The sequence below is a fragment of the Amphibalanus amphitrite genome, unplaced genomic scaffold (assembly GCF_019059575.1).
Source record: "Amphibalanus amphitrite isolate SeventyFive unplaced genomic scaffold, NRLGWU_Aamphi_draft 000621F_arrow, whole genome shotgun sequence".
NCBI lineage: Eukaryota > Metazoa > Arthropoda > Thecostraca > Balanomorpha > Balanidae > Amphibalanus > Amphibalanus amphitrite.
In genome coordinates this window covers 72,120-87,034 of record NW_024882115.1, presented here as the reverse complement: position 1 = coordinate 87,034, position 14,915 = coordinate 72,120, and the positions used below count along the sequence as shown (strand labels likewise).

Genomic DNA, 14,915 nt, shown 5'->3' with positions numbered 1-14,915 from the left:
TAGTGAATAAGGCAGCTAGGGAAGGTGTAGAGCGTGATCTCAAAAGATTGAGGTTGGTTTGATAAAATCCTATCGGAAAGATACGATATCTGTCTAAAGTCCATCAAGAATCCCAGACACAAGAATCTGAGTTGGATCCAAAGATCACATGACCGACCGACGGCCGACGGAAGGAAGCTATCAGCATGAATCGCGAGACACATTCACTCATCTACAAAAGGTCAGCAAACAGGGAAATGCCATAGGTCATCACGATCTGTTCACATGACTGAGGAAACCGAGTTACCATCCTTCTCAACCATATCAAAAATTGTTCCTATGCCACTTGATGAGACGTATCCTATGCTTCACAGAACGCAGAGCATATCAGTCGCCTGCTATTCCTCTCTCCACCCGCCCACGCTCCAGACGACACACAGCTCGAACGCCACAACATCGCCAATTCCCTACGGAGCACCCGTCTGACAGGAATGAAAACTTGACAGCCCCTCCCCGCTCTCTCAGATCAAAGTAGCCGCGCCGCGCGTTTCGCTGTCCCCGCGACTGGCCTACAGGCATCGGGCGGCCGTCCGAGATGTCACCACTCGAGCGCGGGTCGCCTCGCGCCGGGGTCGGGGTGGGGGGCGTATCTGCAGTAGGTATGGCTAAACACTGTTCAGTGCAGATCGGTTCGTAGGACGGCTGTGTCGAGAGGAGGGGGACAGACGAATGGACCAAGAGCGGGATGGAGAGAAGTTGGTGATACATGCAGGGTTACAGCTGATGTTGGAACTGGTGTTGTGTTTGACGGAATCGTGAGGCATAAGGACATTGTGCCATGTGTGAAGCATGTGGATAAGTAAAAACAGCCCAGCAGGGCGTATAAAATGTTGCAAGAAAGCTTGTTTTCAAGCGAAAAAAGCAGCGTCATTGATAATGAAGATGCACTATTAGCGCAGCTTGTATGCGTACGATGCGTGACACCAGAGAACAGCCGTCACTTATGCCACACATCACGTGACAACAGGTCATCAGACTACGACACCAGTGCGGACATCACGTGACATGATGATCGAACCGCAGTATCCCACACAAAGTAGCGTGAAACTTGAAAGCGTGGCTGATGTGAGAACTTACAGGAACAATTTACAATACCACGGCCTCGGCATATGAGCGGAGTGCACCGCTTTGTCAGCCGCTGCAGCATACAACCGTGCAACACTGGCAGTCATTGTTCGCGCCAGGCCTGACAGCCTTGCTAAACGGTCGCCTAGACACAAGTGTGGGAAAACTCCACCATTTGAACATGAGTCACGTTTCATTCAGCGTCGGCTGCAATATTGATGTCGTGCTGCATACCAGCTATCACATTCCAGCGTCGGACATGGCCGGGGACAGTGCGTTATTAATTGCTGAGTCCCGTCGCCGGGTGGGGCAGCGGTCCGTCGACTAAGCGGTGCTGTGTCCGCCACGCTCGTGCGTCGCCACCACATCGCTCCAGTCGAGCTCGGGCCGACGTACGGCCGGCACCGAGCCGACGACGGCTCGGCCGGTGTACCACACCGTGCCAAAAACAAACCCCGCCGCCGCAAACAACAGACAATGGAACGGGGAAAACGCGCCGCCACAGCACCAGCGGACAAGGCGTCATCGTAGCCCCCGGGCGATGAAAAGTCTGTCCGCCGACCGCCGGCGCAGCCGTATTTTCGTGAATACGCCGCACGGCTCTCACGGACTGATATCGGTCGTCGTGATTGGCCATCAAGAGCTAGACACTAGACGCTAGACATGAGGTACGGCTGTGCTTCCCTCAGCAATGGCGGCGACACGACGGACCTGCTTTGCCAGGCCGGGACGGGGTGAGGTGGGGCGGAGCGGGCCGGGGAGGGGGCCGGGCGGGGCGGGTCAGACAGCGGCGCCGACCATCTGTAACAATCACAGCCAATCCGATGACGGATGATGTCGCCATCAGGCGGCCCGACGGCGCCGCCCCAACCGCCATGCCCCGGGGCGCGCTGCAGCCAGCGGCCCACCACCGAACGCACAGCATCGCACGACGCCCCGCGGCCGTTAGCCAGACAGCCCTACGTCGCTGTGTCAGAGCCCCGGGAAGGAAGGGCGGGAGGGCGCACCGATAGCCATGTCAGCACCGGCAGAGGAACAGTCAGCCGTCAGGATGAGGCGCTGATAACAAGGCTGGAGTTGGTGGGCGCTGGCACAGCAGCCGCCAGCCACTGGGTAGGTATCATGGGCAGCGGGCATCCGATCAGAGGGCATAAATAAATACATATATCTATAAATACAAGCGTGACGTTATAATGCAAGCAATATTTGTCAAATCTCATGGAACAAACCGCTGCACGGCTCAATGGCATTCTACCAGCCACCATCACAATTTCAAGGGAGGCGGTGGGCAACCATCCATATTGAGCGACCCAGTGGCGAAATCTGCCCCGGCGCGGCGGCCACCGCCCACACCCTCGCCCGGGGCGATCGCCCACGGCATGGAAGCGGACGTATTTGGGGACCCGCGTGGGACCGCGCCCAGAAATAGTCGCCGTCGGAACCGGCGGGTGGGGAGAAAAGTATGACGAAAACCATGAGCTCGAGATTACATTTATGGAGCGAAAATAGATATAACGCGAGAGAAACAGGCTTTCAGCTATTTTAAACCAATTGAGTTCAATCATTTCTGAACCAGGCTCGAATGAACAATAAACCAGTACAATAAAATAAAATAAAGCAGAAAAATACCAACAAACCACGAAAAGTATCATACCCAGTAGAAGTTTCATCTTGCCAACTCAGCTGCAACCTGGGTTGGCGCCAGCACACCATGGCCAGATCGGTTCGGGTCGGAGAGAACGAACCTGTTGTGTACCGAGAGTATACCCGATGCGCTCTCAAATCACCAGATATAAATCCCCACAGACCAACTCATACCTAGCAGCCCCTCTCTGGGTCAGCTCTATTAGCTGATCGATCTAATCAAATACGTACGTTAGCAGGCAGCAGCGCTCATAGCAGCCAATGTTCAACCCAGAACGACCAAACGACCCAATGAGAGACGAGGTTCCACCCAACCGGAGACAATCCAATGAACACGATCGGGTGATCAGAGTAACATTGACGGGCTCCGTTCCGGTGACGCATATATATTACTGACCGGGCCGACGAAATTATTTGGAAACGAGGTTTGCAAAATTGACGTAGGCCCGAGTGCGAAGCACGAGGGCCGGAGTCAAATTTTGCAAACCGAGTTTCCAAATAATTTCGTACGGCTGAGGTCAGTAAGATTTTTCCTACATGCCGCATACCTGTTAAAGGAAATAGTTCACATTTTAACATGGGTTTTGAACTGGAATAGCAGTTCCGTAGCTTGGGCTGAGACGAGCATAAATCAGGAGCTTTTACAGCCCAACGATCACCCTAGGCAAAGATATTCTATTTCTCGTCCCGAAAAATGTGTCTTGCGTTGAGGATGTGTGCCTTGCATATATTCGCATCCAGTATGAAACGAGCATGGGTCCCGAAAATTCTTCAGAAACTAGAGAAATTATCTACGAGAACTCTAGAGAAATTCGCTCCAGTGAGGCGCTCCAGTAACAAAAGCACGAGCAGATCGCCCAAATGCCGGTGGCCGCGATAATTTTCAGTTTCTGAAGAATTTTCGGGACCCATGCTCTTTTCATACTGGATCGCGTGTGCCTTACAGAAACTGAAAAGTTCTTCCTATATCAAAAATATAGAAAATAATCTTTTGTTGTAAAAAGGTTTTATTTTCTTTGCTGATCATTTTGAACATAAAAAATCACAAATCCATTGCAAAAAAAAATAATTTCGTGAAAGTGAACTATTTCCTTTAAGTAGTTTCGACAGGTTTTGGTGACACTTTTATACAATTGTTTTGTCCATAATTTCCTGATTGCGCTACTGCTGTGGATAAAGCTTTAAAGGAAATTTATAGAAGAAAATGAATCAAAACACCTTACTTCAAAAAGAATCGCGTCCGAAAATATCAACTCAGAATGGCACAACTGGATATCCAAGAAACATAATGCATGAATAATTTGCCACGACATTAGAACAAGAAGAAGGTATAATATTCCTAGTGAATAAACGTGAATTTTCCAGTGCTCTTGCAAGAGTCTTTTCTTTATTTATGTAATCGTACTTTGTTGATGCCCTATGGCTAAACTTTCGTGAAATACATTATATTTTCCATATTTTACATGTTTGTTTCGAGGAAAGGACTACATCTGTCAAATGATAACGCAATAAATTAGGCCCAAGGTATCAGTGTACATATCAAACGAAGATAAGACAACAAGCGATAACGGATTTCGATTAATAGGCGCATATTGTACAATAATTTCGGCTTTGTAACCAATACAAAATATTTCAAAACCCTTGATAAGCAGAGCAGATATTGTTTACCAAAAAATGTCAGTTTTCTATTTTTACGCGGCAACATGCAATAATGATGTCAATTATACTCAATTATACATTCCCTGTCAATTATACCTCTGGGCTAATGCGATAAACTGTAGTTTAGAGGTCATTGCCCTGGGCAGTAAACTCGGGCAGTAAACTTTTTTTTCCTGCCCGGCCAATCAAATAACATGGCATTTTGACACCGACAGTTTCTTGGTCATAGTTTTACTGCCCGGCTCGTGCTGTGCTTAAGACATACCCCGGCATGTAGGAAATACAATGGCTTCCCGCTGAGGTCGGGACGGACCCTGTCGGCGAGATATGAGGCCGTAGGAAATCATCAGGCCGATCGCCGTGACGAATTGATAGTAACGCTAATGAGCACGGGCTGTTTGGGCCGACCACAAAGCGGAGTTGACTGACGACTGTGAACACGGTGAAGTCATGTGGAAAGGAAAACCAGACAATCGGACTTCACACGGTACTCTCATTTCAATACTGCCGTGTTGAATACAGAAACTTTCACGCTTACTGACGAGATCAAAGCAATCAGCGTTAATTGGTTAACTTGGTACTTTCAGTGATGATACAAGAAACATTTCAGGCACAACACAAACATACCATCTAACTTCGACATATACCTCACCTAACTAGCTTTCGTGCCAGTAACGTCCTCACCAGTGGCAATTAATGAGGATAACAACGACATAACAAGCACCATACCGACAGCGGCCCTGTATCATCGTTATGCAGATGTTTCCCGAGTTTCCCGGCCCCATAAGTCATCGTCTGCCATAACCAACTACCGTCTCCGTGATGGATAGGCCACGACCGGCGTGTTCTCACAGCTTGACGCGTCGATTTCACTAGACGCCGGCTGCCGTGGAAGTCCATAATGTAAATATATAATCGACTTCAGAAGTCGATGCGGGGCCACGACACAGCGAACGAGAAGGCGAATTGATACTGGGAATGGCTATGGATAACGCTCGACGCCGCCTCAAGACGTACACTACAGCAAGCAGCAACTTCAGCACTACTGAACAAACAATCCATGATATACTTGTGAAAACTCCCAGGGTCTCAGTAGCCCACCAGAAACGTGCGATTTGCTCAACCGCCACAACACCACAACACTGTCGCCCATGTCCAGCGCAGCGGTCGTTGTGTGTTTCGTGGGGGAGAACGTGTCACCACACCAGTCTGACCGAGCTGACTCACACAGGGTCCCGTTGTGCGATAGTCATCAGCAGAACGGGCCCACGTGCACTCGACCACGGGCACGCTCACAGCGGGAAAAGTTCCCGGCCGCACCTTGGGTCGTCGACGGGCGGGTGTGAGAGCGGAGATGGGTGCCGAGGGGTGTGCGTGTGCCGTTGATCAGCGGGCGGTGCGCAATTTTGAAGCGTGAGAGCCAGGCCGCGCATAGCGTAAGTGGTTAAACGAAGACGCAACTCGCTGAGACAACCCGAAAGGACTCGGTGCATTGTCGGCGCTCCTCTCATTCAACCCAGCCCGGTGTTCTAAAACTCAAAACAAGGTTATCAGCCTTGTCCCCACATCTCAATACGAGCGGCACAAAGACGCCGCCGATCACAGACGTCATCGCCTCGGCAAACAAATGAGCCCCTCCCAGTGAGTTTCTGTCTGCACGCGGCGCATATCGACTCACATCACATTCGTGCATGGGTGAATGGGCCCGCTAAAGAACCATGGTCAAACATGTGACTCTCCAGCGACCATCAGTGCCAATGATAGCAATATATGACAAACAGATCAACGGCCAGCACCGAATAAGGCAGCAGTAACCAATTCAGACCCAGGCATAGTCTCAGTGCAGTTGGCTCAATCAGGTTCCACGAATTCAGTCAGTCAACCCACATGCAGATTGCTTACATATGCCATTCGCAGGGCGCGCTCCATTGCAATCGAGGGTAATCAATGCCTGCGGCCCGCCTCATCACCGCGGTTGGAACAACAAACTCGAGCGCTGGCGCCCAGCCAAGTAAGCTCGGGTGGGAGCCATCAGTCATGGGACTGGGGTGTCATTCACTCCCCACTGTGTTGGTTGGTAAGAGTTCCTTCAGCGCCGGACCGCGCTAGGGTGTAGCAGTTCTGCTATGATACGAGTGGTTCTGTACGGCTCAGGTGGCTTTCACATTGTCTCGCCGCAAGTTTGATCAGTGTCCAATGTCCACAGATATTAGATATTACTCAAAGAAGGAGAGCCTTGCAGAGAACAGGTAGCACCGAAGGACGCACCACAGGGTGACCAACTGACCACCTCAATGTCAAGCACCAGAAATCGCCCAGCTGAACACTTCGTGATGTTAAAACCCAGACAATCATCTGATGAACAGTGGCCTATCTAATGGAGGTGGGCGGATCTGCTACACATATATCCTAGCCACTACCCACTTCAGAACTAACTCAATACAGAAGTGAATAGTGAATACTGAAGTGTCACTCCCCACGTCACTGAGATTGGGCAGGGATGGCACTTCCCACTCTGTCAGCACAGAACTGGAGCATTACTCTATTACATACATTGGATCAGAGCTGAAATGTGTTCCCCTAATCCAATGTGAACTGAAGTAAAAGTGAAGAAGTGAAGAACTGAAATGCTGGATGATGGGGGTTGGGGTGGGGTGGATTCTCACTCCTCCTTAGTGTTTCTGATGCTCACAAAGCTGTTTTGAGCATGATGCTAATTTCTGGAAATGCCTCAAGGTTATTGTGATTGGCATAAAGTGAAACATGGTACGGATAGCAGTGCAGCAGGCAGGAAAGCTTGGCTGATTCTCAGACTTATGATGATATTCTGAATGAGGAGCTGGGTAGGAATTTTAAATAGACCAAATGTGTGTGCAAATACTTTTACAAGTTCTCAGTAGAAGCACCTGCAACTATGATATCTGACCAGAAATATTGTGTTCAAACTAGACCCTAGACAAGTGCCAAAGACTGGCAGGCTCAGGGTAAAACAATCTTTCCTAGACATTCTAAAAGCAGGTTGGTGGCTAGGTACCTATCTATACACCTTACCTTACCTTACCTTAGAAGTACACAGAATTTTGAGGCCAAGTGGCAGGCCTATTGGACCGGATCATTACTTTAAACTCGCTCTGTTTCTATACTATACTGATACAGGATAGGATGGATACTGAGGGATAAACATGGTGTGACTAAGCACTGCTCCAGTGCTCTGAAGTCTGGAACATTGCTCTCAATCTCAATCTTCTTGAATTTATTATGAAAAAAGTTTAAAATTTTTGTTCCTCTACATAACAAATGCCTATTTCTGAATGGGTTTAAACAAATCAAAAATTAAATCTTAATGTGTATGGAAATGCTAAGCAGTGTTAAGATATTGAATGACTTTATAAAATTGAGGGGATAAACTGTTTATCAGAGGCAAGAAAAAACTGAAGACATGCCTATTAAAAATATATAATTTAGTTACACATTTAGGATGGAATGTATGTTTTACTAAAATGCACTTACAGCCAATTTATTACTAAAACGTGCAGGGCCTTCTGTCGAATACCAAAGGCGAAATATGTTGACTCACAACTGACACCCGAGATGACGATATCAACCACAAAAAGGAAGGATTCTAGAATCCTACCATACTTTGTGGGCATTGCATCAAATCATCATCCAGATTTGGTAGTAGCATCAAAACTCAGTAGGCGGAACTATGGTCATGAGTACCCAAATATAGGAACGTTCCCATTTTTGGGAACGGAGTTCCCAAATATGGGAACGGGCGTTCCCATTTATGAGAACGGAAGGCAATTTTTCGGCCGTTCGCCCACTAAAACTCAAAAGTGCATCACGTCTCAAAAAAGTGCACGCTGATTTAAGTATCTACTAAATCTCCATAAAGTTATCTTTAATCTGACCGTGGAACAAGGAAATTGACCGTGGAATGATATTTTTAATGATTTTTTAAAAATGACAGAATGGTGGAAATATGGGTTATACGACATTTAACATGCAAGTTTAAGGAAAATGAAGCATTTTTTACATTTTGAGGTCAAGTATAATAATTTTCGCCTGGTTATGAAGTTTCATTCTAGCGACACCAGATGATGACATATGCAAGCGAACACGCGGACAGTCCCGAGGTAATATTGTTGACATTTGGTGTCGGGGCGATCGACCGCGTGGAACGTCAGTGATTTTACCGAACTACTGTTGTAAACTCAGTTTCAGTGGTTTAAAATCATTCAGCTGTATTTTATCAGCCCTGAAAGACATATTTTATTTGGATGCTAGCTGTTTAGCGTTGTTTTATAAGCAGTGTCATGAGCGTGGTTTTTGTCTTCGGCGTTTCTAAGCATGATCGGTTGGGGGAATTTCTCTGATATAGGTCGCTCTGTGTGGCTTATTTATAATTTTTATGCTGATTTCGATCATACGTCGTGCCCATCCTACCAGGCCTTTTGCCACTTACACTCATTAAGAAAGGAAAAAACTAGATTTTCATTGGGACTAGGTGTTTTGAGGGTGTAACATATTCAGCGTTCCCATTTTTGGATACTTCTTGTGCTCGTCAACTCTCGGTGATTAGCAGACAGGTGCTTGACATGTCTCCACCCTCGGCGCGGACGGTGGATATAGGTATGGAAGACCTTGTTGAACATCGCTGAGCGTTGTGGATTACGTAATCCTGCAGAGGGGGGCGTGCCCGCTGCGAGATCGACGGGAATAAAAGCGCAGAAGACCGGGCGAAACATGCAACGGTCTTGCCGGAAAGGTCATCTGATGATTGTTGCGTTAACAATAATTTGCGGCGTTGGACGTGATGCTTGTTAATGAAAAGAGCCCCTGAAAGGCGTCGGTGAAATCGTTCCCAATTTTGGGTACGCCGTTCCCATAATAAGGAACGCTTGCAGCGCCAGTGTACGACAGCGTTCCCAAATTTGGGCTCGCGGCCCGGGTGATGGACTGCTTTAGAAATAGGGGAACGATTTGAAACTACGATGGGCCTTACAATATCAAACTCTTTCCCAACAATATTGAGACAACTATCAGGCGGTTCACGATCGTTTTATATTTTTTGGACGTCATTTAACAGTTCTTTTTCTTGTTTTAAATAATGCCTACATGGCGTTCCCATATTTGGGTTTATCGTTCCCAAACATGGGAACGAAAATGCGTTCCCGAAAATGGGTACGCTTGACCATAGTTCCGCCTACTGAACTAAGCAGCTTCTTTGCACAATCTCATGAAGATTACAGAATTCACATACATTCACTACCGATATTGAAGACGGAACACATTAATACACAAAAAAATTACCTCAGGCTGTACTTACCCAAAGTCATCATCCATAGACTTGAAAAAGAACTTAAAATTCGGCCTATTTAATACATTTTTAAAGTCACCTAGGGTCACTGCATCTGGTGGCTTATTGATCTTCACCAGATAAGGCGTTTCCTCATCGTCTATGTGGTAGATGATTTTAGTTTCTTTGGAGCTCTCCATCACTGGCCTTCACCAAAATATCACGAATCACCACTCATCACCCTCCTCGCCTCAAATCGCCGAGACGTAAACAACACAGCACACTGCCCATTAAAAATGGCGTCTTGCATCCGCGAAATACGTCAGGTCACGTGACCATCTCCTTCAAGGAAGTGCGATAGATGGCGTTGTCTGTCAGCTCATCCCGTTTAGAGCGTCCAATTTATCACCAAAAGAAACCAACGACTTGAAAAACTGTCACTCTATCTGGATTCACATTGGGTCTGTTCCAGTCGCACTTCCTAACCACCCTAAACTCCTCCAAAATTGCTTCCCTGTTCCAGTGGCAGCTCTAGCCCCTACAAAGCCAAGGAGGGCCCTGCTCTAACCTCCTCTATCTTGCTCTTGGAGGAGTTTAGAGGTGTTAGGAAGTGCGACTGGAACAGACCCATTGAAATGGGTAGGTAACCCCGTGGTAACCCAACCAGAGTCCAGAAACGCAGGCCATAGAACCCACTATCCTGGGCCCTGTTTCACCGGTAATACCAGCACGCTGCTATTACACGTATCAAATTGGGTTTCCATGCAGAGATGTCAGCAAGCCTATTCCTCCAACACTACCAGAAGTATGACGTCAGCTCGCGAAATGGAATAGCAGCGGCCAGCGTGCCGCTATCACCGATGAAACAGGGCCCTGGAAAATGAAAATAAAAATGTTTATCAGTGATGCGCAGAATAGTAAATGCGTCTTTTACTGCCGGCATTGTTGCGAAGTTTTCTGGTATTCCGTGTTTTATCGCCTTCGGGCAAAGCATGCTTTTTCGTTTGTTTCCGTCTATAGCAAGTGAAAGCCTCAAAGATTCGGCGCTACGCTACGATTCCCGAGTCCTGACTAGCTTCATGTGCTGATGTTGGGGAGCGGCGGCCGTTCGTATCGGCCGCCGGCAGCGTGCGCCGACGCTGCAGCCTGCAGTCTCGGCCGGCCAGTGACGTAGGTGACGTGGCGGCCGCTGATTGGTCGGCGGGCGCCCAGCCCCCCTATATAATGCGGCGCATCGCCGGCGGCGGGAGTCGGCCCCCGCCGAAGTTAGTTGGTAGCACTGCCGCTCCACGGCGTACATTTCCTACCAGCCCATAGGGTTTACATGTTAAATGGCCTGTTTTCGGCGAGCGATATCTCGGTCAACCTTTGAAGGAATCAATGGTTCTTAGTCTCAAATGATAGATCGATGAATTTTCTTTCGACAATTCCTCTACCATTTTTCACGAAACCCAGCCGATCTTCTACGGCGTACAGGGTAAAGATTTCTCTGCACGCCAGCACCCGCGATCCGCCTCTCCGATCGTCGGCGCGCGGTCCTCGGTAGCGCAGTCGGTAGCGTATCGGGCTACGGATTCGAGGGTCGTGAGTTCGAATCCTGGGGGCGCCGCGTGATTTTGGCTAGAACTGAATGATGTAGATTCTTGAATGTGTGCATAATCAATTATTAATAGCTAATTGAATGTATCTGCCCACTTATCGGCCCTTAAAACCTGTTATTTAAGAAATTTAAGAAATGAATGTCACGTGCGCGTCATGACTGCCAACCATAAGCGCTACCATATTCTAGTTTGAACTAACTTTTTGCTAGTCCCGACCACATATAGTAGGTTTTCTAGTAGTTATACTAGAAATTCCTACCAAAGTTCGTCCTACCCTTCACTCAATATACCCTGGCGGGAGTCGCTGAGCGGGTTGCTCGGCGAGAGGGGCTCGGGGCTGAGCGGTTGGCTCGCCAGGGGAAGCTCCGGGATGAGCTGGCGGACAAGAGGTCCGGCCTGATGGGCAGTCAGGGTTTTAGCGTGTAATGAGCCGATGTACATAGATCAATACATTAGATAGCTGAGCCGTGGTGTTTACCCGAGAATGCGTGTATCGAACAACTGGCGCGGTCGGTAGGACGGTTCGGACACTAGCGGACACGCATTCGTTGGGTTACACCATTTAAAGCAAATTTTCATTTCTATTTTATTTGGAATCGGCTCAGTAGAGTAACGTAACATGGAAAGAGAAATTTTACTTTTAGCTAACTTTGAAAATTTCACGGGGAAAGATGGACAATCATGGGGTCAGTGGTACCGGCGGTTCCGGGCGAAGACGGTCACGTTCTCTGAGGAGAGTCGGCAGCGGGGCTTGGTCAGCCTGCTGCAAGATGGCGCCCTGGACCACTTCGCCACGCTGTCTGAGGAGGTCCAAAGCAGTCTCCAGCGAACTGTGGCCTCACTGGAAGCCCGCTTCGGCACGGCGAAAAATGCGATGCAGGCGCACGCTGAGCTGGCAAACATCCGGCAGCAGCCCGGTGAGGCAACGCGCGACTTCGCCGACAGAGTGCGCCAAGTAGGCCGGGAGGCATACCCAGGAGCGAGAGCCGGCGACCCGTCCGTGGAAGCGACCGTCGTCAGCCGCTTCGTGTGCGGCCTCCGTGAGGAAGAGCTGCAGACGCGGGTGCTTAGAAAAGACCCGTCCAGCCTCACCGAGGCCATGGGGGTCGCGGATAAATTCCAGCAGCAGCAGGACGCACTCCGGGTCATGCGTCGGCCCATCGGGGGCGAGGCGTTGGCGGTCCGAGACCGAGACGCGCCCGGCACTGCGCGGCTAGACGCCCTGGAAAGGGTAATTGGAGAGCTGCAGCGCGCCCTGCAGGCTCTTGAGACGGCGGGAAGGCGGGACGCCTACCGCACGGGGCACGGGACAGGGGCGAGGAACTCCCAACGAGGGCCACCGAACCCAAACAGGCGGGGTACTGGGCGCCGTTGTTTTCGTTGCAGTAGCCCTGACCACCTGGTCCGCGACTGTCCAGCGCGGCAAGCACATGCTAATGAGCAGGCGAGGTGGTCCTTCCCACGCGGTCATCAGCAGGCGGGCCTGGAGTGGGCAGAGTGCCCCCGTGGTCCGTCTGAGGAGGCCGGCGGATGGACGCCTTTCTGTCGCGGGTGCAGCCGTGGGGGTCAGCGATGGGCGGGACGCCCGCCTGCCCCGGCGACTGCGGCCGTGGGCATGCCTGCCAGCCCGACAATGGGGGGCCCCACAGCGCACGCGGGTCACTGGCAGCGGGGGGACACACCGGCAGCGGAGTGCGGCCGTGAGTGGCAGCGGAGGGTGGCTGACCCACCTGCACTCTACGGTCCACCCACCGCGGGGCAGCCCACACACACGGGGGGTAGTAGCGCCACACGACAGTGGGAAGGGTGCCCCCACATCTGCGGTCACGCCCGCGGGAACGCCGAGGTCATGTCACGCCAGCCCCCGGGAACCACACCGTCGTTCGTGTGCACGGTACGATCAGAGCCGGCGGGCAGCGAGGCTCCGCCAACATCCCAACCCCCGCTCAATGAGATCGGGCATCACGAGCAGTCGGGGACCGAGAGCTCCGGTTTGGTGAGGCGCTGCTCACAGGTTTGCGCGCGGGCAGCGGCCCTCGTGACTTGTACCGCTCGGGCCGTCTTCAAGTCAGCACTAGCAGGACTCGACCGAAGGCGACAATGGCCGACCCCAGCGGCCTCATGCGTGGGCCCGGTCGAGCCCGACGGGTCCGGGACGAGCCGTTGCGGGGGCGGGCAGCCCAGCAGCGGCTGCGTCGAGGACACGGTGACCTCAAACGAGTCGGAGACGGAGAGCGCGTGCCGCTGCAAGGGCGGGTCGACCAGCATCGACATCGCGGGCCAACCTGACCGGCAGACCGCCCAGGCCAGCGGCGAGGTCAACTCGGCTGATGAGGTGGCGGGCAGAGAAGTACGCGCCGTCAGCCGCCCAGGTGTCGACGGAGAAGCAGGCGACACCAGTCCAGTGGAGCAGAGCAACAGGCAGAGGGCCAAAGACGAGAGCCCGCCGCGCAATCACGCCCGACAGGACTTCAGCCATCAGACGCCCTCAGACATATCGATGCCGGAAGAGTGTAGCATGGCCGTGGGGACAGAAGTTCAGTATGCGCAGGTAGTCGACGACCTCGTCGGCATTGCCACGGCGAGTGGGCGCAGGGCAGCAGTGCCACCTTCCCTGCGCACCCACGTGATGCAGCTGGCACACGAGCCACCGACGGGCGGGCACACGGGCCATCGCCGCACCACGCTCAGGGTGAAACGGAACTTCGTGTGGCCCGGGATGTATAAAGACATCAGGGATTTCTGCAGGACGTGCGCCTTCTGCCAGAGGCGGGACAAGTCCGCTACATCGCCAAAGGCCCCAACAAGGACCAGACCGGTCACACAACCTGGCGAGCGCGTAGCCGGTGACAAAGTGAAACCGCTGACAGCCGTGTGGTGCGCGCGGCATCACCCAGTCGGTCCGCCCGCTCCGTGCCGAGCGCGGTACGGGCGGCTCAGCCACCCCTCTGCACAATATGAGATTGGGGGCTCGTGAGCTGTGTGTATTGCTGAAACCAAAGTGCGTTGTGGACTCGATCGTTGTGAGGGGTCGCTTGTGTTAGTCAGTTTGCCGAGCGCTCGAGAACGTGTGTTTCCTTGTAGTTTATGTGCGCGGGTAATGTTGCGATGTACTGTGGGCTATGTTGTAAAGTGTCGTACATGCTTGTGAAATGTGAGCGGTTGTACACTTCTCTTGTGTAGGGGGGGTGTGTGTTGGGGAGCGGCGGCCGTTCGTATCGGCCGCCGGCAGCGTGCGCCGACGCTGCAGCCTGCAGTCTCGGCCGGCCAGTGACGTAGGTGACGTGGCGGCCGCTGATTGGTCGGCGGGCGCCCAGCCCCCCTATATAATGCGGCGCATCGCCGGCGGCGGGAGTCGCTGAGCGGGTTGCTCGGCGAGAGGGGCTCGGGGCTGAGCGGTTGGCTCGCCAGGGGAAGCTCCGGGATGAGCTGGCGGACAAGAGGTCCGGCCTGATGGGCAGTCAGGGTTTTAGCGTGTAATGAGCCGATGTACATAGATCAATACATTAGATAGCTGAGCCGTGGTGTTTACCCGAGAATGCGTGTTCCGAACACTGACTGCCGATTAGTGTTATATGGTAGGTTCAGTTCGCGTTCGATCCACACAG

General features: G+C 51.5%; 1 protein-coding gene across 6 annotated transcripts in view; it reads right to left on the bottom strand.

Annotated features, from left to right (window-relative positions):
* The window catches only part of LOC122363459 (segment polarity protein dishevelled homolog DVL-3-like), a 31,283-nt gene extending 21,223 nt beyond the window's left edge, over positions 1 to 10,060 (bottom strand). For 2 of the 6 annotated variants that reach the window (XM_043332747.1, XM_043332748.1), the window contains exon 1: positions 9,737 to 10,060. In XM_043332747.1, the coding sequence (XP_043188682.1) occupies positions 9,737 to 9,906 (170 nt within the window). In that variant the 5' untranslated portion in view covers positions 9,907 to 10,060. The remainder of the gene's footprint in view (positions 1 to 9,736) is intronic. The other 4 variants (XM_043332745.1, XM_043332746.1, XM_043332749.1 and 1 more) reach the window with 3 other exon arrangements.
* Positions 10,061 to 14,915: the final 4,855 nt, after the last annotated feature.